At 37.6% G+C, this 23,833-nt stretch overlaps 1 protein-coding gene across 1 annotated transcript; it reads right to left on the reverse strand.

Moving 5' to 3' along the window:
* Positions 1 to 1,073: 1,073 nt before the first annotated feature.
* On the reverse strand, positions 1,074 to 23,227 carry LOC103303914 (albumin-like). The gene is made up of 14 exons (XM_054722112.1): positions 23,155 to 23,227; positions 22,415 to 22,472; positions 21,459 to 21,546; positions 19,887 to 20,098; positions 18,732 to 18,864; positions 17,656 to 17,753; positions 16,073 to 16,202; positions 13,301 to 13,515; positions 8,130 to 8,262; positions 6,872 to 6,969; positions 4,598 to 4,736; positions 3,802 to 4,025; positions 2,222 to 2,354; positions 1,074 to 1,115 (listed from the first exon to the last, which is right to left on the reverse strand). Exons 1-14 carry the CDS (start codon positions 23,225 to 23,227, stop codon positions 1,074 to 1,076), a joined length of 1,776 nt encoding a protein of 591 aa, XP_054578087.1.
* Between the last annotated feature and the right edge of the window lie 606 nt (positions 23,228 to 23,833).

Raw genomic sequence — 23,833 nt, forward strand, 5'->3', positions numbered from 1 at the left:
CCACTAGGTATTGTAAAGTCCTCTCCTCATCACTGATATTATGTTACTCCTCAGGCTTCAAAGTCACAAGCTTCCAACATCACTCCTCAGGGTCAATTCCTAAACACCTATCTCTTACCTTCGTTAATTACAAACCAACAAGGTGTCTTCTTCAAGTTAGACCTCTAGGAAGAAAATCTTACCATTTAGGACTGAAACAAACCACATTTTAAAACAACCAATTTGCAGAGACAGGAAGTTCTTCCTTGTCTGAATGCACAATATGTAGGCATTTTCATGTGGCAAAGAGTAAGTTAAAGTCCAGTCAGTGGAATAAGCAGCACAGTCAGTTTGGAAAATATGAATGGAATTCATGCTAAAATTCACTAGACAACTTGTTTTAAGAAAAATTTTATTTTTTAATTTTCTCCAAAATATTGCAACCAAAATGAATGAAACATGTTTAAATTTTAAAGTGGGTCTTTTTGTCCTAAGAAGAGAAATTCTATTAAAATTCAGCATGTTAACATACTGGAAACTTAGTAGCAAATTATTTACTATTAAGTAGGAGTTCACATAGCAGATTTCTCATATTCTCCAATGACATGAATTTGGTATTGATCTATTATTTTGAACCTTGTGAAATCATTGACATTCAACTTTTTTTAACCTTCAGAAATTCATATTGTCCAGCCTAATAGCTGAAGTAATCCACTGTGAGTCATTGCTTAGTTGAATGGCTCTGTCTACTGTCACACTAGGTCAGAACAGGACAGTGATTAACTATCAAGCTCTGGTTTCAATTTTGAATTGTGGCTCCACCTCTCAGAATCTGGATGTTCCTTGGTAAACTACTTGGTCTATGGTTGATCTGTGCTTTGATCTGAAATATGGGAATAATAATAGAACTTAACTCAGACAACTATTGTGAGAATTAAACAAGTTAATATATAAAAAGACCTTAAAACAGTGATCGATACTAGTCCACATGGCTCTTAGCTATTTTAATATTAACTATTATAATTAGTGGGTGTGTTTTTTTTATTAAGAAAATCCAGATGATATTACCTGAAATGCTTGTGAGTTTGTTGATTTTAGGCTAAAATTGCTTGACACGAAGCAACAAGTTTTGGACCCTGGATACAAAGAAATGAGAGAATTGGGGGAAGTAGTAGCATCATTATTAAGATAAATGAACATTTATACAACCATTGGATGATTACAAAGTAATTTTCCATGCTTCACATACTTTAATTCCAGCTTAGTACTAGAATCTCTAGAAGGAAACTTAATGGCAACCCTTGCACCCAAATAAATAAAAGCATTATTGTCAAGTCATAGGGGAAAACAGTAATTGACTCAGACATTTAAATATTAACTCCCCCACTTGCTTGTGATATCAAGCACACAGATTCAACCAAACTGCAAACCAGTACTTTTAAATAAAATGCTTAAATAAATTAAGGTTTTGGTTTAATGATGACTCTACCAAAAGATTTCAGAACTTCTGAATATTTCTATCTGTATTCATAAATGACTCAACTTTAGAAATAGAACAAACCCTAAAAGTGTTTAATAATATGCTTCAGTGCAGCAGGAGAAAAAAGCAAGAGTTAATTTAAGTCATTTTTTTTAGACAACTATCCTATATAATAAAAGCCTAATAGGCTAAGTGTCTGGTTGTCTGGTCGGCCGTTCAACCAATCAAAATGTAATATGCTAATTATATGCTAAGGCCACTCAACCACTCGATATGATATGCATTGACCACCATGGGACAGACAGGGAACCAGTCGACCAGTCGCTATGACGTGCACTGACCACCAGGGGGCAGATGCCCCGACTGGTAGGTTAGCTTGCTGCTAGGGTCCAGCTGATCAAGACTGAGAGAGACAGGCCGGACACACCCTGGAGCCCTCCACAGTCCCTCCCCAGCTGGCCAACCTCCCACATCCCTCTCTGGCCCCAATCATGCACCAGTGGGGTCCCTCAGCCTGGCCTGCACCCTCTCAAAATCAGGGACCCCTCAGGGGATGTCAGAGAGCCAGTTTTGGTCCGATCCCACAGACCAAGAGAGGGACCTCACTGGTGCACAAATTCATGCATGGAGCCTCTAGTATGTAGAATAAGATTCCTGGGCCCTATGTGCAGAGTGTCCTTCAGATACAGAGTCCCCTGAGCCTTAGCCTGAACAGGCCACAACAAAGGACACTGTATATTAAAATGAAGATGACTCCAGCACCTCATCAGCAAAGCAGGCTTCTTTGTCATCAGCTGCGCAGCACTTTTGTATAAGAGCTGAGAATTTCTCCATAACAGTTTTCAGTTGTTCCTCAGTGGCTTTGGGCTTGTGTTTCAACAGCTCTGAAAGGGCACTGCATTCAAATGAAACCAAAACAAAACAGGGAAGAAGTTACTCACATAAAGAAAATGAAGATAGTAAAAGCATTAGTACTATTGTTTGAGATCATAATCCTTGGAGCCAGGCAACTGTGAGCCTGAGGCCCAGGCTTACCACTATAAAATTCAATATTCTCATTTCCATCAGGAAGAGAATAAAATCTACCTTCATGGAGTTGGTGGAAGGCTCAAATAAAATCATCAATGAAAATTGCTCAATATCTATAGTGTCAGTAAATCAATAAACTCTTCTCAAATAAATGTCTGGAAATCATTATGCCATTGCATTTAAAAAGTATTCAGTTTATAGCAATGTGAGAACTAAAAATATTCTTAACAGCTTAATTACCTTAGACTCTAAAGTTTCTAATCCAAGATTCTATATTTTTGGTCTTTAGTTGGTCTATTCAAAATGAATATGCGGGGGCCAGGGGAAATAAGACCATCCGAACTCATGGGAGCCAGTGGTGCTCTTCATTGATGTCTGCACAGATAATAGTGCTAGAGTGTCCTGTGAGCACAGTAAGTTTTACAATATTCCTCTTAAGTCTATGGCCACCATCAGAATCAGAACCCACCAGATATGACAGCAACTTTATATTGCATATCTAACCACTTGTGAGAGCGACAGAGTCAAGTCTCAGAATTCACACTTCTACATGTGTTTCATCCAAATGTCATTCTCAAAAGTTACATCACATAGGTTTGCCATATCATAATTCAAACTTAAAATCATTTATGCCTAGAAATAAATTCTTCTAAGACTTTGCCTAACATACTTACTACCAAAACAAATAAATCAGTTAATTGTTCAGCTTTTTCTATTGTACCTGTCTTAAGATATTATTCTAGTACTAGAGGCCTGGTGCATGAAATCCGTGCCCAGTCTGCACCCTCTCCAATCCGGGACTCCTCAGGGGATGTCCGACTGCCTATGGATTGGGCCTAAACCGGCAGTCGGACATTCCTCTCACAATCCAGGACCACTGGCTCCTAACCACTCACCTGCCTGCCTGCCTGATCACCCCTAACTGCTCTGCCTTCCTGCCTGATCTCCCCTAATTGATTCTGCCTCGGCCCCCGCCACCATGGCTTTGTCCAGAAGAATGCCTGGAAGATGTCCAGTCTATCTTGCCTAATTATCATATTACCCTTTTATTAGTATAGATAGCCTTTATCCTCAAGATTATTCTGAATGATTTTTAGACAAATTTATAGTACAGTTTTTTGTTGTTGTTTGCTTGTTTTGCTAAGAAAACAAAATCTATTCTTTTTTATTACACTTTTATCAGCTTAACAAGGAAAATACTTAAATACTATTTTCTAAGGAATTTAATCACTACTTCAGAAAAAGTTACTCATTCCATTGACAGTTCTCCCTATCAAGGTTACAAACATATGCAGTAAAGAAATGCCACTCACATTTGTTTCATGACTTGTTGCTCAGGCTCGGCATGTGCACATACAAATGCATGGAGAGTGAATATTGCAGCATTGAATTGTTTGGGAATGTAGGTGTCATCATCTCCCAGAGCAGAAAAGCATGGCCGTCTGTCCAAGAATGACTCTGTGCAGCATATGGTCACTCTGGTGCTCACAGGTGTCTGCTCATATGCCGTGCAAAACACACTCAGGGTGACGGACAGCTAAAGAACAAGGAATCCAGCAGAAATTTAAAAGAAGCATAATGAAAGTTTTCTTGAACTCCTACTTTCCCATGGACCAAAAAAAAGTGTTGTGTTTTAACTAGAAACTCTGAACGCAAGATTGACTTGAGGGAGTGATTTGCATACTACAAGTACCAAGTGTTTAAAAGTTTTTTCTATTTTAGATATATCTACATTTGCAGAATAATCCATTCAATAAAATAATTGATTAAAATAATTTGAGGTGATTCCTAAGGTATGTGTTGGTATAGGGTGAAAGTAGTCTCTCCAAAAAGTAAAAATATTTTAATGTCAGATTGAAACGTTAAAAATTCAGGGAATTTTTTCAGAACAATTTATCATCTTCAGGATTTTGTCTCAATCCTCATTCTGATGGTCAGGATAATGTAGGCAACCAAGTCCTACACACACACACACACACACACACACACACACACATACACACACACACACACACACGTTAGTTCACTCTTGCTTCTGAAAGTTAACTTTGTAAATATCTCAAGACCAAGGTTCATCATTATTGACTTATTATATTTCAAAAGACTCACATAGTCTTCAGCACAAGCTGTTCTTCGTGATTCAGGAAGCATACAACACTTGCTGCCCATGCTTGCGAGCTTTGTTGAGAGATACACAAGAGTTGGAGTTGACAATTGGGGTATTTTCTTGGTGTAACGAACTAAGAGCCTGTAACAAAATAGTCCAGTGTTTTCAGCCGGGCATAAAGCTATTTTTTCTAACATAGTAGGTGAAGCAGAAAACAGAAAAAATCAATTACAATAATTTTCCATCTATAAAATTATCTCCATCTTTAGGTTATTACAAGGAAGTTGGAGAGACCTCATCTTAAGCAAATAGGTAAGCATAAATTTGAATTGCACCTGTTCTGTGTAGTCTTAGAAAAGTGACTTAACTTACTATAATTCAGTGACATTAAAATATTTACTAATTGCTTTTTTTCTATCAATAAAACTTACAGAGAGCTTAAGATGCAGGGGTAGTCTAAAGTATATTTACAGTTGTTCATATGGAAAAAGATATGCAGGTTATGATTATATTAACTTTATTAACTCTGTTTGGCATACTCACAACTGTATTCCTACTATTGCTCTCCCTTGTATATCAGCACTGTGCTTAATTAGAAAGATATGGAAGAGTTTTCTAATCTATAAAATGGGATGAAATATACCTGACTCAATAAGAATGGTGCAGGGATTAAATTAAAAGACATAAAGTATGCCATCAATCTGGTATGATGTCTTGCATGTAACAATTCTTTATTAAGAATTCCAACCACCATTGAAAGTTGATATATGACTATAATCTACTCAAGGGAAGAGACTGGTTAATTATTATTATCCCTAGTACCCACAGTTAGAAGAGTGCTTATATATGTAAGTTGAACAGTAAATGTCTACCTAATGATCTTTCCCTACTTGTCTTTACTTTCACAGATAAGGCTTTACTAAATCAGCATATTATTCTTTCAACTTATGTATTGCAGCACTTCTTGATGCACTGTCATTCAAGTCTAACTAGTTGCTATTCTGAAAAGCATTGCTGTCTTTTTTTGTTCATAATTATTTCCTAACCTTCAAAGGGAATCTTCAGTTCCTATATCAAAAGCTTTAGTATTTTCCTTCCCAGTCTCAAGAGGCTAATTTTTTAAACTGAACTCAAATATAAGTCTCTTCAATCCATCAACTATTTTATTCTCCAGTCTTTCTTAATGGAGAGAGATTAGAAATATATCCTGTATTTTCATTCATGTATGACAGATAGTGATTATATATATATATATATATATATATATATAGTATATATATATGTATGTGTATATATATACTGTATATATATATGTATGTATATATATATACTGTATATATATATATATATATATATATACACAGTATATATGTATATATATGTATGTATGTATATACACACTAATAAAAGGGTAATATGCTAATTAGACCAGACATCCTTCTGGACCAGTGGTTCTCAACCTTTCTAATGCCATGACCCTTTAATACAGTTCCTCATGTTGTGGTGACCCCCAACCATAAAATTATTTTTGTTGCTACTTCATAACTGTAATTTTGCTGCTGTTATGAATTGTAATGCAAATATATGTGTGTTTTCTGATGGTCTTAGGTGACCCTGCTAGCGGTTCTCAACCTGTGGGTCGCGACTCACAGGTTGAGAACCGCTGCTGTAGAGCCTAAGACCATCAGAAAACACATATATTTGCATAACAATTCATAACAGTAGCAAAATTACAGTTATGAAGTAGCAACAAAAATAATTTTATGGTTGGGGGTCACCACAACATGAGGAACTGTATTAAAGGGTCATGGCATTAGAAAAGTTGAGAACCACTGTTCTGGACAAAGCCACGGTGGCGAGTGCCGAGGCAGAGGAGGTTAGGAGCGATCAGGCTGGCAGGGGAGCAGTGAGGGAGCAGCCAGGCTGGCAAGCAGAGGCAGTCAGGCAGGCGAGTGGTTAGAAGCCAATGGTCTCAGATTGCGAGAGGGATGTCCGACTGCCAGTTTAGGCCTGATCACACACCAGCAGTCGGACAGCCCAGGAGGGGTCCCAGATTGGAGAGGGTGCAGACTGGGCTGAGGGACCACCCCCCCCCATGCATGAATTTCATGCACCGGGACTCTAGTATATATATATATAATTGTATGTATATGTATATATATATATATATATATATATATATATATATACACACACACACACAGAGAGAGAGAGAGAGAGTCTTAAAAATTACAAACTGATCAAGAAAAATATTAGTCAAAAACAAAAATACGCACGCATCTTGGAAGCCATACTCTCCAAGGTTTTTGAAAGTTTCACAATCTTTTTTTACAAATTCGTGTGGTTCATCCACAAGAGGCTGAAGTTCATACAACTAAAAGAAAAGAATTGTGCTTACAGGGTTTCACCCAAGGATCAGATGTAGGCTGTTTTTTACCTGTATAGGCCGAATAAGAGCCTTTTTCCCTTCTGCCCAAAGTCATGTAAATAAACCTTTGATGCCAAGCCTGTTACAATACATCCACACTGCATATTATAAGTGATTAAGAATATTCAGGCTCTAGAAGCTGCAGCCCTGCAGGTTGCTTGTTATAAAGACTGTTCAGGCTCTGGAGTGTATTTGAGCCAGGTAAGCTGAATCCTTTTCTAGTTGTAGAACTTTACTTCTGATCACTAAGTTTTAGAAAACTCATCTCTAAAATGGGAATAAAGATGGTTACTCACCTCACGGAATGTTCTGTGGAAACCACCTGAGCTAATGAAATTTCAACAGCACTTGGAACACAATAAAAACTCAATACATTATAGCTATAATTGTAAGCATTATGATTATTATAAAGCCATCTCTCTAGTTGAATCCTGACATCTCTGAAATAACAGTTTTTACCTTGATCATGGGATCCATCATGGTGCCTGGCATATAGCAGGTTCTTGGTAAAGGAAAGAAGTTTGGAAATCACTTCATATATTCAAAGTGCTAAATATCCTAAACCTGCTAGAATCCCATTTTAACATAGTTAAATATAATGGCAAATTCCTCCAGAATAGATTTTGTCTCCTTACTTAATTTCTTATAAAATCATTCATAAACCTTCTCAAGAAGATTCGAAAATATTTTAAATGAATAGATTTCACAACCTTCCTTAAGATGCTAATTCTTGATATTTGATAAATCTTGAAATCAGGTCAATTTTCTTCCTATCTACGTTAAATCACTTTTAATTATCATTTACATTTACTTCATCTTATTTTGTTCCCAAAAGTTTAAAAAAGAAAAACAAAAACATTGTCAAGATTTTGTGAAATTAGAGATTGTTTTCTTCAAGTCATTTTTCCTGGACTATTCTAGGTTTTATTAACCATTCTATCAAAAACGTTTCCCCCTAAGATGCTTAAGAGCACAAAATTGGAATTATCTCAAGAAAATGTCTCAATTGTATTATATGCATTTTTCATTCTGGTATTATGTTTCTTTCTTATTATTGAAATCACCAACCAAAGATCTCTATTTTATTTTTCCTTTGGGAAACCTACCACTTTGTTATAGCATGCCTGATTATCATGGGTGTCACAGCACTCCGCCAGTATAACTTGATATTTCTTGGCAAGTCTCAGTATTAATGAGACAGAGAATTCAGGATACCTTCTTGAGTATGTATGTAGAAACCTATTAAGATGAAAATAAAATAGACTTAGTTGAACAAAGAAGAAAGAAAAATCGCCTAACTAATCACAAGAGAAACACATATCCCAAAGGTCTCAATTTAACCAAACCCATGCAATAAAGCTTGGTGGCTAAGGGATTGGGGTTCAGAGTTAAAGCTACCTTCATGCAAATCCTTGCTCTAACACTTATTTTTCTATACCACCTTAGGCAATTTTTTAAACTATCAGCACCTTAATTCCTTCCTCTTTACATTTCCATTTGTATGGAAAAAAAAAATGTTTTCCATTCCTTTACTTTCAGTCTTTGTGAATATTTTGTTCTGAGGTGAGTCTCTTGTAGGCAGCATATATATGGGTCATGTTTTCTTATCCATTCAGCTACTCCATGTCTTTTGATTGGAGCATTTATTCCATTTACATGTAAGGTTATTATTGATAGGTACTTATTTAATGCCATTTTTTATTTATATTTATGTTCCTCGCTCTCTCCACTTCTTTTCCTTTTAACGTACTTCCTTTAACATTTATTGCCGTGGTGGTTTGGTGCTCATGTACTCCTATAGCCTTTTTTGTTTGGGATGCTCTTTATTTCTCCTTCAATTTTAAATGATAGTCTTACTGGATACAGTAGTCTTGTCTTCAGATCCCTGTTTTCCATTACTTTGAATACTGCATGCCAATCTCTTCTGGCCAAAGTGTTTCTGTTGAGAAATCAGCTGACATTCTAATGGGTACTCCCTTGTAGGTACCTTTCTGTCTCTCTCTTGCTGCCTTAAAGTTTCTTTGTCTTTAATGTTTGTCATTTTTATTATGACTTGTCTTGGACTGGGTCTCTTTGGGTTCATCTTGATTGAAATTTTTTATGCTTCCTGAACTTGTGTGACTTTTTCCTTCACCAGATTAGGGAAAATTTCTGTCATTATTTCATTAAGCAACTTCTCTATTACTTGCTCACTTTCTTCTCCTTCTGGATACCCTCTGATGTAGATGCTAAGTTTCATGATGTGCCTTAAATTATCCTCCTGCTTTTTAAGTCTTTTTTTTCTTTTTGCTTCTCTAATTGGGTGTGTTTTTTCTACCTTGTTTTTTAAGTCACTGATTTGATCTTCTGTCTCATTTAATCTACTTTTGATCCCTTCCAGTGTATTCTTGATTTCAGAGATATTATTCTTCATTTCCAACTGATTCTTATTTATGGTTTCTACTTCTTATTTCATGCTGTTGTAGTTCCCACTAAGTTTCTTGACATTTCTATGCCTCACAGTCTATGTGGGGTGGCCTTATATAGTAAGTGTTTTGTGGGACCCAGTGGTGCAGTCTCCTAGATCTCCTAAGCTGGATACTCTATGAATGTCCTTTGTGTAAGTTATTTGGGTTATTCTGTTGTAATTGGGTCTTAAATGTTGTTCCATTCATGGGAGGAATCTCCTTTCAGGCTGGCTGACTGTGAGGCTCACCTGAGACTACCTCATGTGAGCTGTTGTGGAGGTGCTGGCAGAACAAAACAAAACAAAAACATATATAAGAACCCCACAACAACAGAAGCAACCACAAAAAAAAAAGAATTAGGAAGGAGAATAGAGAACAATAATAGAAAAAAATACCGGGGCGGGGGAAAATGGGAAGAAAATAGAATACGAAAGGGCACATATGAAAGAAAGAAAATCCTATATAATAAAAGGGTAATATGCAAATCTACTGAATGGCTGAACAACTGGTTGCTATGATGTGCACTGACCACCAGGGGGAAGAAACTCAATGCAGGAGCTGCCCCTGGTGGTCAGTGAGCTCCCACAGGGGGAGCACCACTCAGCCACAAGCCAGGCTGAGGGCTGGCAAGTGCAGTGGCCCGCCTCTGCGGCAGCACTAAGGATGTCCAACTGCCCATGGGGAGTGAGCCTAAGCCATTAATTGGACATCCCTGAGGGCTCTTGGACTGCGAAAGGGCACAGGCCGGGCTGAGGGACTGCCCCTTCCCAAAGTGCACAAACGTCGTGCACTGGGCCTCTAGTAATAAAGAATGGGGGAAGGAAAATGGTATAAAAGAGGAAGAAAATAATTATGAAAAGGAAAATATAGGAGAAAGCAGATAGACAAAAAGTAAGAAAGGGAAACATGAAAAAAGCAGAACAAAGAAAAAATAGTGTAAGAAAAGAGAAGGGGAAAAATAGATCTATGAAAGAAAAAAGAGACTAAAATAATAACAAATCAATAAAGAAGGAAGATTAAAAATAAAAAAAACTCTGCATTCAACTCAGCAGAGTTTAGTGCCTCCTGGGAGCGTCCTTTGGATCCTGCTCTTCTGATAACTGAGGCTGACTGTTTTGTCTGCCAATTCTGGACTTCCTGGGAGAGAGTTAGATGCTTACCACTATCAGAAACTGTCCTGCTTTGGCTCTCGGCAACCTGTTTGAAGCTTCAAGCAATCCACCGTTTGTGTCTTTCTCCACAGGACTTGGCTGCTCCTGGGAGGGGCCAACCTGCACTCTAAGGTGGGTTTGTTAGCAGTATGTGGCCCAGTGATGGGTCAGCAAACTTCCCCAGGTTCCCCAGGCTCCACCTCCGCCTGCGTTCACCTGCCAGCCAGCTATCAATTTTAATCGCTCAAGAGTCTGGTTCTAAACAGGATTTAGGTGGACTCAGGAGTCTAGATCTGGGTCATCCATGTTGCTCAAATTTTAGGGAAAGTGATGACTATGTTTCCCTGTCTCAGAATTGCTCTTCTGAGAGAGTCCCGGAATATTTCCCCGCCCTCAGCTAGGCAGAGATCCTCATATGCAGTCCAGTGCGATCAGCTGGGAACCTGGAGTTTCTATCAGCTCTTCCATGTGGGGGAAGCACCAGTCAGGTTCCTGGTGTAGTCGGACAGTTGGCCCAACCCCCAATCGAGTCACTGGTGCTTCCTGAGACTGTTCAAACCCATAGGCTTGGCCTCTGCTGCTTTCTCCTCTGCAAAGATCAAGATGCATGGTGTGGCAGGCAGGGGTCTGAGGATGGGTGGGCTGTAGCACCTAGGGTGGGGTTTTTGCCTTTTCCTGAGCTGTGGCTTCTGAAAAGGGGCCAGCACAACTCAGGAAAAATGGCTGTTCGGTTTGGGGAGTGGTGAGACTGAATACAGGTCTCCCGGCTGCCTCTTATCCAAGTCTCCCTCCAATGCTTCCCACCCCAGCCTCTCCTAAGGCACCTCAAGTCCCCACTGCCCTCCCTCCACCAAAGCCTCAGATTAGTAGCTGCAAACAAAAACCCTGTGCTCTGGGTTTGTTTGTTTGTTTGTTTGTTTGTTTGTTTTTAATCATCCTTATCTCCCACCAGCTCCAGACTCCCTGGCAGCCAGAAGCCCTTATCACCTTTCTTGGCTGGATGTTACATGGGCCGGCTGTGGTGCTCTGAGCTGTGCAGCCCAGCCTGGGTGTCAGGCCTGGGTGTCAAAGTTTGTTTGAAAAAAAAAAGAAGAGGAAGAGGAAGAGGAAGAGGAAGAGGAAGAGGAAGAAGAAGAAGAAGAAGAAGAAGAAGAAGAAGAAGAAGAAGAAGAAGAAGAAGAAGAAGAAGAAGAAGAAGGAGAAGGGGAAGGGGAAGAGGAAGAAGAGGAAGAGGAAGAGGAAGAGGAAGAGGAAGAAGTCACTTCCAGAGACTAGATTTTAGAAGGACAAGAAGAGAAGCAGGGGATTGGTTTGGAGGCAGTCAGTGTCCAGGCAGGAGGTGATGGTGGCTTGGCCTGAGGTGGTGGCAGTGAGTGTGGAGAGGGGCAATAACCTCCTGTAGTCAAGAGCTCCCTCCTCAGTCTCAGCCTGCCGCCTGTGGAAGCAGGGTCAGCCCCTTTCATGACCTCGCCCTTCCAGCCAGTCTTCTGTCCTTCCTTGAACCTCAGTTGGACCTCAGTTGGTAATTCCCAGTGAATGGTTCCCAATTTTGTTGTATTTCCAGTCTGGCCCTGGGAGGAGGTACAAAGAAGGTGTGCCCATTAGGCCACCATCTTCCCCTTACATGGCCGGCTACGTTGTAGATGAAAGAAGGCAGGGCACTCAGTGCAGCTGGATCACAGATTACCTGCACTGCCACATGTCTCACTTTCCGCCTCTTTGGAATGGAGAGAAATATAGTATCTATTTCATAAGGTGGATTGTAAGAAACACAGGACATGATTTATGCATAACACACACAGTCTGGCACATATTAAATGTTTAATAAATGACTCCTGTTATCGTGTATATTTTGTTTGATTTGGACTACTTCAAAAGAAGTTCTGATAGATAAATAGGTAGATAGATAGGTGATGATAGATAGATAGATAGATAGATAGATAGATAGATATAGATATAGATAGATGATAGATAGATAGATAGTAGATAGAATTCTTAAATTTTTATTTTCCTCTCCATATGAGTGAAATCTTGAAGGGTACACAATTTTATAAACTATTACTTAGTGCACAGAATACTATTATAATCCAACAATATAAATTCAAAGTTTCTCACCACTTACTAACTGTAAATAATCATTTATTTTATCATTTAATTGTATGCTGCCTTGCCATGCTACTGAACTTCTGCTCTTCATAAACAAATATAAAGCAGCTGGTATCAGACTCCATACTGATCTTTATACTTCTATGCTGCTATCAGACAGATACAAAAATATAAAGATGTATGACTTATATTCACCCATGTATGTCATGGTAAGTTCAAGAAATACTCTTTGAATGAATTAATGAATATAGTACTCTGTATATAATTTATGTATATGCAAAATGTTTCTAGTGGTATTTCCAGAAATATGTCAGAGGAGTAAAGAATGAGGTGATGATAGAAACTTCTACTTATTACTTTGTACTCTCCTCAATTGATTGAGTTTTTGCTATGAGTAGGTATAATTTTATGACTAATTAATTTTTTCAAAAAAAAAATGTCAAGGCTCAGAGAGGGAAGGATAAAGTAGCACTGCAGGCAACAATTGTAACAACTCCAAAGAAAAGCCTAGAACTGTTCCTAAATCCTCAGAGTCTATAAAAGCTATGAAAGGATCATTCTTCATACACTTACTTGTCCAAGAAATCAACTCTTGCCTCCTGATAGTACTTGCAAACGTCCTCATTTTCAACAAAATCAGTAATTTGTGGGGCCTGAGCAGGAACCATATTATCACCTGCCATCTCCGAAAGACAGTAGAATTTTTCCAACACAGGCTTATTACAGCAATCCGCCAAGAGAGTGGTGATTGCTGCTCGATTTTCACACATATACTTGGCAAGATCCACCTACAAGCAAGTTGATTAAAATCATTCAATGTAAATTGACACCGTTATACTTTTTCTCCAGACTTCTATTATGTTGGGAGAACACGTCCACTGTATTCTAAGACCATGTACATGTCAACCAGCCTTCTATGAACATTTTCAGTCTATATTCCTAAGTCTGTAGATTCAGATAGAACTACTAAGATATTTCCACTTGATTAAAAACTTTATTAATTTTTTAATTTTATATTTCTACTGTTAAGGCATTTAAGTTTTAAGTTAAAACCCAGCAATAGGGTCCTTGCTGGTTTGGCTCAGTGGCTAGAGCATCAGCCCATGGACTCAAGGAACTCAGGTTCAATTCCAGTCCAGGGCACATACCTCAGTTGCATGCTCCATTCCTGGCCCTGGTTGGGGCGCATGAGGGAAGAAACCAATCAATGTGTCTCTCACATTGATGTTTTTCTCTCTGTGTGTCTTCCCTCCCCTTCAACTCTCTCTAAAAAATCAATGGAAGCCCTAACCAGTTTGGTTCAGTGGATAGAGCATCGACCTGTGGACTGAAGGGTCCCAGGTTCTATTCCGGTCAAGGGCATGTATCTCGGTTGCGGGCACATCCCTGGTGGGGGTTGTGCAGAAGACAGCTGATCGATGTTTCTCTCTCATCAATGTTTCTAACTCTCTATCCCTCTCCCTTCCTCTCTGTTAAAAAATCAATAAAATATTTTTTAAATCAATGGGAAAATATCCTCAGATGAGGATTCAAAACAAAACAAAACAGAAAAAACAGCCCTAGTTGGTTTGGCTCAGTGGATAGAGCATTGGCCTGTGGACTGAAGGGTCCTGACTTTGATTCCTGTCCAGGGCACATGCCTGGATTGCAGGCTCTATCCCCAGTAGGGGGCATTCAGGAGGCAGCCAATCAATGATTCTCATCATTGATGTTTCTATCTCTCCCTTTCCCTTCCTCTCTGAACTCAATAAAAATATATTTTAAAAAAACACAGCAATAGGGGCTGGGAGGAAAAGATGAAAGGATTAAGAAGTACAAATTTGTAGTTAAAGAATAGTCACAGAGGTGTAAATAACATTATAGGGACTACTAGTATAGTCAATAGTATCCTAAGGACTATGTGTAGGAAACATCAAGGGGGCACTCTGTATATGACGTTCTAACAATGATGCTTTACAGCTGAAACTAATACAGAATATCATTTTTTTAAAATATGTTTTCTTTCTATTTTTTAGAGGGAGAGGAAGGATAGAGAGATAGAAACATCAATGAGAGAGAAACATGAATCAGCTGCCTCCTGCACACCTCCCAACTGGGGATCAAGCCTGCAACCAGGGCATGTGCCTGCCCAGGAATCAAACCAGTTACCTCTTGGTTTCTGGGTTGATGCTCAACCCCTGAACACCACCGACTGGGCCAGAGTAATATTAAATATAAACTGTAATAGTAAAATTAAATGTAAAATATAAACTGTAATATATATCCTATGTAATAAAAGGATAATATGCAAATTGACCTAACAGCTGAATGACCAACCAGTTGCTATGATATGCACTGACCACCAGGGGGCTGACACTCAATACAGGAGCTGCCCTCTGGTGGTCAATGCGCTCCCACAGGGGGAGCACCTGTCAGCCAGAAGCCAGGCTCATGGCTGATGAGCAAAGAGGTGGTGGCGGGAGCCCCTCCTATCTCCGCAGCAGCACTAAGGATCCTTGGGGGATGTCCCCCTGCCAGCTCCCCTGGGGATCGGGCCTAAGCTGGCAGGCAAACATCCCCCAAGGGGTCCTGGATTGCAAGAAGGCACAGGCCGGGCTGAGGGACCCTCCCCCACCAAGTGCACGAATGTCGTGCTCCAGGCCTCTAGTGTGTGTGTGTGTGTGTGTGTGTGTGTGTGTGTGTGTGTGTATATATATATATATATATATATATATATATATTTCCAAGTATTGTTTTTCCAAATATTCCACATTTTGAAACCAAACAACTAAATAAAATGTGAGGGATTTTTGGAAAATTAGTCCAAAGCATAGTCACAGGCCCTACTTACACATGTAAAATATCTGCCTTAAATTTTCCAGAAAGTGTTCTGAGAGATTAGGATTCTGATATTTGGTCATATATTTATATTTTGGGAAAAGAGATATCATGCTAAATATTTGTATATTAATAGGGAATATACAGATAAAAATTACAAAATTTCCAAAAATGTCTTCAGGCACCAGCTCTTCTCCAACTCTTCCCACATCCCCAAAGATTTTTCTTAGGAAACTACCTTTGCAACTGTCCTACTTCAGTTTAAGCCTTTGTTCTCAGGTAGAATATGACTGAAAGGGATTACAAATTGGTGAATGTATCAGACTATTTTGTGAGTGGGATAGCCAAGTTTACAAAAATAGAAATAAATAACCTACCACAAGGCAGGGAAAGAATTGAGTATATTAGACATAGAAGACAATTTCAATTCACTGTCAGCTGTCACCAATTATACTAAGCAAATTCATTGCACCCACTATGCATGTTACCAAAGCAAAGTCACCAAAGAGAATACTGAGCATTCCTTACCCTGTCGTCTGCACATTCAAGCATGTCGCTTTGGCAGCATTCCTTGTGGACTTTGGTAAAATTTGTTGCCAGATTAGAAACCGTCACAAAGTCAGCAAAGGGAAATTTCTGGCTCAGGCGAACTACAAACCTAAAAAGAAAATTCTCCCATCACAATTTGTTAACATCCCATATTTTATGTAAAAGCACTAGGAAAATACTACTTAGAGTAAGAAAATTCAGGGTAAAATGAAATATATAAGTAATTTGTAAAATTATCCATTCTTATTTTATTGCTAGTTCTAAGCCAAATTATCTTAGGGCAAAACGTTTTCTTAGGGCAGAATTATCCATAATTAAGAGTGTGTGGCGGGTAGAAAGAAGTCAGCGATTCATAAAACCACCTCAAAGAGGCATTCTGAAAGAGGTGACATCTGAGAAGCATCAGGTTTGGAGCCCATATCTGACTTCGAGGTCTGACTTTACTGCTCATTAGCAGTGTGATCCTCAGATAGTTACTTACATTCTCTGAGATTTAGCCCTGGAGAGACAGACTCAAAAGCATGGTGGTGAGAATTAGATTAGATGATGCATAGGAAAGCATTTTATAAACTGGAAAGGGCCACACAAACTCCAGTTGTCTTTGTTACCAATAAAAAGCCTTCTTCCTGAGTTCCAAAGCACACTGAGAAAATGAATTTCATAAGTTTTCAAAATTAAGGAGTTTAACATATTTTTACCATGAAATTGATCCAGAAAAGTCTCTACGCCCAATGACAAGATATGAAAGGCTAATATCCACAAGCTTTCACAAGTCATTTCAGACTTGTCTAACTCTGATAAAAGATACTTCTTCCCCCAAACCAGTCACAGCCTGTTTAAATGTGTATTGTTTCACATTGGGGTGGTTTTGTTTAACTATTTGTTTGATTTTGTTGTGTAGATGATAAAGGAGAGAGGCAATGATAGTTCAAATGATGGTTTCTGCACATCTTGCAAAATATGTCATTTCATTTTATCTTTTTTCATGTTGATTATTTGTTGACTAGCAAGTAAATTGGGGATGGAAAGGGGTTTCTTGACTCAGATGTTGAAGGATATTCCTAGAATGAGGCAAGTTATATAAAAATAGTAGTCCAGAAAAAAAACAAGAAATTAAGAACAGAGTTGGAGCTATGAGAAGTAACCTTGATGGCCCAATTTAATTATCAGAACATAAAAAACAAGCACAGTTTTATATAATTGCAGGGGGCTCGGGGGCGATAAAATAAAATAACAAACCCTAACTACAATTGTATAAAAATCATGGACCATTAGAATAAGATCCCTAGTCTTTATAAATAAACAGGAGTTTAAATACCTGGTCTAGAATGACAAAAAATATATCCTCTAAATTTTTTTACTACCTTGAAAAAAATATGATTAAAGGAATGACAAATTGTCATTTGTGCTCGGATTTTCCACTTCTGTCAAATTTCTACCTTTTAGATAACCAAAAAGATGTATGTGAAAGCACTGTGTAAAAACTCATAAAAATGTACAATTCTGTCAATGGAACCATCATCCTTACATCATTATAAAGTACAAATCTAATTTTAAAATACCATTCTCTTAAAGCACTTTCTCCGCTGTTTTGGAGCATGGAGCACTTGAATTTCTCTATGAAAGCAGAACTCAGTATTTTTTCTTGCAAGGCATCCATCTGCAGAAAGAAATAATTTTAAAAATTTTTTTAAAAATTCGACATTAGGGGAAAAGAAGAAAGAAAAAAACACATGGACATGGACAAAGTGTGGTGATTATGGAAGGTACAAAGTGGGGTGGAGGTGGATGAGGGTATAGGGGGATGAATGGTGATGGAAAAAATAAAATAGAAAAAATATTCTACATGAAACACTCCTTCATAAGTTCAGATGAGACTATGACAAATTATATTTTAAAGACATGCTATACACCTAAATTATATTTTAAAGACGTGCTATACACCTAAATTCCCAAGTACTCACCATTGGCAAATAATTAATTTGCTGTGTAGTGAGAGGAAAAATCAGTCTGGTCATAGTGGAAAATCAGTCTGGTCCCTAGGTAGTGAAAAACCAGCATGGGGGCATGGCCAGGGAAAAGGGAACTGAAGAGAATGGTAGAACAGAGTGCACTAACATCCCAGGGAACATAATTTTACTGATTTCTTAATTTTACATAAATTCATTTCAATCCCTCCTTCACCAATTCTCACATCAATAAACTGCCTCGAAAAGATGATGAGTACATAAATAAATATTTATGGAGTGAATGAATAAACCCAGGTATCTAGGAGCAGTGAAATTCTCCACTTTGAATTCCCTCCCCAATAGGAAAGGCTCAAGAAAAGATAAACAAAAACTGTGGCCCTCTGCTCTGCGTTTTTCAAATGAGTTTCTGTATTTCACTATAAGAGACAAGGTTATTCAGACACATATACAGTGGTTCTCTATGAGGTTCACTGCGGTAAAACTTAGAAGGAGGAATGAGGATGTCATAGGCCTTCAAAGAGGGTGAAGAATCTTTGGGGTGGGTAAGAGTCAGGAAGGCTTTTTGAAGGTAATGAAGTTTATGTCAGAGACTTAAGTGCCCTACATAAGATTTCCCAAATCTGAAGTTTGAGTCTGAACTGGCTCTTCTGTTCTGCTGCTGGGCATACCTTTGGGCCCAAGCAGGCAGCTTTGTCAGCAGCTTCGCAGCATTCTGTTAAAGCTTCTTTATATTCTTGAATAGAGTAAAGGAGCTCTGGGCCATAAAAGAAAGGATGTCTCCTGGCAACTTCATATGAGTGCCTACATTTTTAAAAAAGAAGAAAAGGCAGTCATTTTTCTGTAGCAGACAGGATTACAGAAGTAATTATTATCAACCATTTCCCTAGAAACTCAAAAACCCAAAGACATAAAACTTACCAATTAAACTCAATTTGCAAATGACCTTGCCATTGTCATTTTTTTAAATCAATGAAAAGGTTAAATATATATACATATAAAGTATATACACACATATAAAATAGTTAAATATTGGTGATATAAGATTATTGGCTAAAATGAAGGTAAATCTGACGATCTTCATAATCTACACTAATACAAGAGAAAGATGCAAATTGATGTACCTTTGTGACACCCAACAGCCAATCAGGAGTGACTATGCAAATGAACCCAACAAAGATGGCGGGTAAATTTGCATACTCAAGCACTGAGCAGCCAGGGATGGGGCAGGATGCTTGTGTCATAGCCATGGGGATAATGCAGGCGTTCCACACTGCCCCAGCCACTCTGGGCCTCTGGGCATCATGGGAAGGTGGAAAGGCTGCTCTGGCATCAGAGCAAAGGCAGTGCTGGCAGACAGGGGAAGAAAGGCCCATTCTTGCACGAATTTTTATGCATCGGGCCTCTAGTATTTTAATGTGTTAATGTTTTTCATACAGATAATATTCTGTTTCAATGAATTCCAACAGATCACTGATCAATATGTATTGTGTAAAATTTTATAGCTTTAAACTAGAAGCCCAATGCACAAAAGTCATGCAAGAGTAGGCCCTCCTTCCCCCGGCTGCTGGCACCGGCTTCCCTCTGGCACCCAGGACCCAGGTTTCTCTCGCAGCCCCAACTTCATCTGGAAAGTCATCTGGAAGGTCATCCAGAAGGTTAGCATATTACACTTTTATTATTATAGATCGTATTTCTTTCAATTTGTCATTAGGAAAAAAGCTTTTAAGTCTTAATGTTGAAAATATTTTTATAGTAATTGTTATAATGAGTCTTAACCTATTTCATAATTTTTAATGTTGAAGCATAAACATCTGATTACTTACGTTTCTAACAACGCCTGTTCATTTGCCTTAAAGGCAGTGCACGTTGCATCAGAATCTATTGTCCCCATTGGAGGGATGTTTAGCTCATCACCTTTGTGTTTCACGAAGCACTGGTATCTCAAAGGTGCTTCTGCTTCACAGCAGTCGGCCATTTCATCATAGTTCGCAGGAAGAGATGTAAGGGAACACAATTTAGCTGTAAAAGGGGTGTCCTAAAGGGAACACAGAAGTCTTCAAATTCCTAGTCGTATTTTATTTCCTCTACACCCAAAGAAAAGTATTTAAAAGTGTAAGATACCAGTAACCCTTGGTGAGGAAAGCATATAAAAATCTACTTTTTCCTCAGGTTTAGAAAGTTTCCCTTGATTTGACCATCTATGTGCAGTGTTTTAAGAAGTAACTGTCACACTGATAGTTACAGTGGATAAAAGGACAAAAGGACAGTCAATGGTTTGACGAATGAATGCTACTCCAATTTTCACCTGAGGCTAAAGACGAGGAACAATCATAATAAAACTAGAAGGAAAATACTCCTGTAAGTAGCAGGTGAATTCATTTTAGAGAGGAAAGTGTTAGGAAAGTTTCTCATTTGATCTGCTTTTTTTCTGAACGGTCCAACTTCTAAGTACATACTATTTAAAAACTCAGAAGTAATACAATTCACTACATACTAATGGTTACTGCATTAAAATATGGATCTTTTTATTCTAGAAACATTTATCTAAAACAGGTTGCATTAAATGAATTCTTTCAATCCCCATTAATTTTATTATGAAAATAATTATAATACCAAGGGAAATATATTGCTCAAGACAGAATTTATTAATTTTTAAAAACACATTTTTTTTAAAAAAATTCATATTTAAAGCCATAATGCTGTGTGAAGTTAAAGTGCTGATTACAACTTCAGGGAGACATATAAAGAAAAACAGAAGGAGAAAAAGCTTCAGTAAAAAATAAAAAATGGACTTGCCACCAGGAAAGTATGTATAGATTGAATGGTGGGAGCAACATGCACCTCCACTTGTATTGAAGACCTACCTGGAAACAACAAAAGCTCAAAGACCTTTAAAACAGGTGAATGCCCCAATATTTTATTGTAAAAGTATGACTATCCCTAAAATGGGGAATATAGAGCTGTACTCTTATTTTACCCAGCTAAAAAATTAGCATGAAAATTGCCCAAGTGCTTTCGGAATATTAAAAACCATGCTATTAATATCAGCTTCTATGAAAATAATTCAAACTTCAGATTTTAAAAGAGACACTATTACAAATGACAAATTTCATTTAAATCCACTATGACCAATGTGTGGGGTCTTAATAAAGAAATGATTTAAAACTGTGGGCATAGCTAGAATGTTTCTATCATAGAAGAAATGATGGCTCTACCTATTTGTGAGTGTTGCTTACACATATGGTCACTTAGAAATCATTGAGAAAGCCAAAATGGGATGTTTTCCCTTTGAATTGCTCAAAATGATTTAAAATAAGAAGAAATAACATTCAAAATTACAATGTACTTACAATTAACTTGCAAAAAACTGCACCTAACTGGTCATGAGCACATACTTTTGCCAATTCAGTTACTTTATTTGTTATTTTTATAATATCATCTAATGGATACTTCCGGAGAAACTGAGAAAAGGTAACCAGCACCCTGGAACACAGGATATAGGAAAACATGGCATAATAAAACTTTAATATAAAGTATGCTGCTATGCTAGAGAACAAATTGTGTTCTCAGGATGTGTTCTATAGTATTTTGTGCATCGCATTATTTTCAGAAAGACTATTCACATCAGCAATTATCTCAGACCTAACCAGGTATGTGTGGTTTTCTAAGCAAAGAGGACATGCATTTCCACCATGTTTACATATATATGTGAGTAGATGAACACATACAGAGCAAGCAAGCACCATGCATTCTAAATAGGTATAATTGTTAAGATGAGGGGCATTACATAGGCCTTTGGACTATTTAAACACACACACACACACACACACACACACACACACACACACAAACATCTCCTTTAATTGGGCTATAGAATAAAACTGATCTTCAAAAATTAAACTATTTTCTCATTTTTTACTGGATTTAAAAAATATTAAAATGCTCTGGAGAAATCACCGATCTATTTGCTAGGTAAAGGAATTTGAGTGTGTGCTGGGAAAGTCTTTCCCTCAATCAAGTTTATATAAGAATTCCAGAGCTGCTACACTTCCCCATACAGTAGCCATCACCCATGTGTGACTATATAGTTAAATTAATTAAGATTACATACAGTTGAAACTTTTGATCCTCAGTTGCACTTATTCAAAGTACTGGCCAATATACTAGCCACTGACCAATGGCTACTATATTGGCCAGCACTGGAATGGAATATTTTCATGAATGCAAAAAATTCTATTGGACAGTGTTGTGCTAAAGTCTGGACTCTGATGACAGGGGAATATAAGAACTTCAGAATAATAACCAATGTTGTTAGAAGCATTAAATTTGACTCTTCAATATTGTAACTTACAGGTCTCTGAAATATTCTTCTCCCAAATCCATATACCGACGAGCAAGCTCACGCTTGTCTGGGGGGAAAAAAAGATTTTAAGTTCTGAAGAAAACCACTGGTTATGATATTACTTTTTACGTTTCTCTCCATTTCACGAAGGTATTCATTTGCTCCTAAGTATTGGGCTCCGATCATTTCAGAAAATTTTAAGATGATGGTGAACTATTTCTTCTGCTTTTAAACAAATGTGTTATTTAATCACCAATAATACTATTTTAAAAATCATTAAAATTATTAAGTATGTAAAGCTTTATATTCAAACTTGGATAAAATCTAATGCTTTTAGTATATATTAACAGCTAGTGAGAGGACAGTATGAAAGAAAAAATATAAACACCTGCTCTATTTATAAGACTAATAACACAGGTTTTTTGTTGTTGTTTTAATGCATCAAGGTGCAATGGATAGGGCATTGGAAATTTTGAGTTATGAATTCTATTTCAACTATATTCTGTGAAGTTTAAGTCACTCTGTGTTCTTTCATGTGCAAAAGAAAATTACAGTTACTAAAAATTCTCACCTTTTTTAACTTAGGATGTTAGAAATATATTAAGATAACTTACAATACAAAATTTCATCACAGTCTAGAAGTTAATGATAAAAGAAAACTTTCTTCTTTAAAGATGCAGTGTTTACTGAAACTTTCTTTTACTAGGAAAATGAAATAAATTTGAACAATAGAAAAATAGAATTCTTACGTGTATCTGGAGGAACCACACTGCTTACAGAGCTGAGAAGAAAGAAAACGCAAATGAAGGTTGCCCACTTCATCATGCCAAAGACTTGCAAGGTTGAAAAAAGAGAAAAAGTAGGATGAATAGAGAGAAATTGGCACTAATATACTTCTTTAACCAATTGTTGTAGATTATTAACTAGACTCAGCTTTCTATTTTAATGGCCCTCAACTGGTTATAAAATTCATAATGTTCTTGCCAAGAAATTGTTTGACTAATTCCCTTGCGTGTGTTTGCCATCTGGAACTGTTTTCTCCAAGAGACCTCACAATTCATTAAAGTTATGTAAAACATCTTATCAAATTTTACCTCAGAGTTTAAAAGATCTGTGCTTTTAGGTGGGGCAATAGTAGCTTTACAGTTGCGAGTATACAAATAACAAAGTTAATTCTTCTATTATTATTTACTAATTATTGTATTTCTTTCTTTTTATCTTTAATGTTCAAAGTATTACGTATGTCCAATTTTTCCCCACTTTGACCCCCCTTCCATTCCTCCCCTGTACCCTTAGACCTATCTATTATCTATGTTCATGGATTATGCATAAAAGTTCTTTGGTTAATCACATGCTATGACCCTCCCACTTTTTTCTTCCTCATTCTGTTCCATGCTCTGAGATTCCTCATTCTGTTCCATGCTCTCA

This window comes from Eptesicus fuscus, chromosome 2 (assembly GCF_027574615.1).
Source record: "Eptesicus fuscus isolate TK198812 chromosome 2, DD_ASM_mEF_20220401, whole genome shotgun sequence".
In the NCBI taxonomy this organism is placed as follows: Eukaryota; Metazoa; Chordata; class Mammalia; order Chiroptera; family Vespertilionidae; genus Eptesicus; species Eptesicus fuscus.

Excerpts from the sequence above, each read along its gene's own strand:
- LOC103303914 (XM_054722112.1), bottom strand. The coding sequence starts at position 23,227 with ATGAAGTGGGCAACCTTCATTTGCGTTTTCTTTCTTCTCAGCTCTGTA. Across the intron at positions 18,865-19,886 it reads GAACAGGCGTTGTTAGAAAC|GCACTCATATGAAGTTGCCA; the intron begins GTAAGTAATCAG and ends TTAAAAATGTAG. Across the intron at positions 1,116-2,221 it reads AAGCCTGCTTTGCTGATGAG|GGTCCAAAACTTGTTGCTTC; the intron begins GTGCTGGAGTCA and ends CTTTGTATCCAG.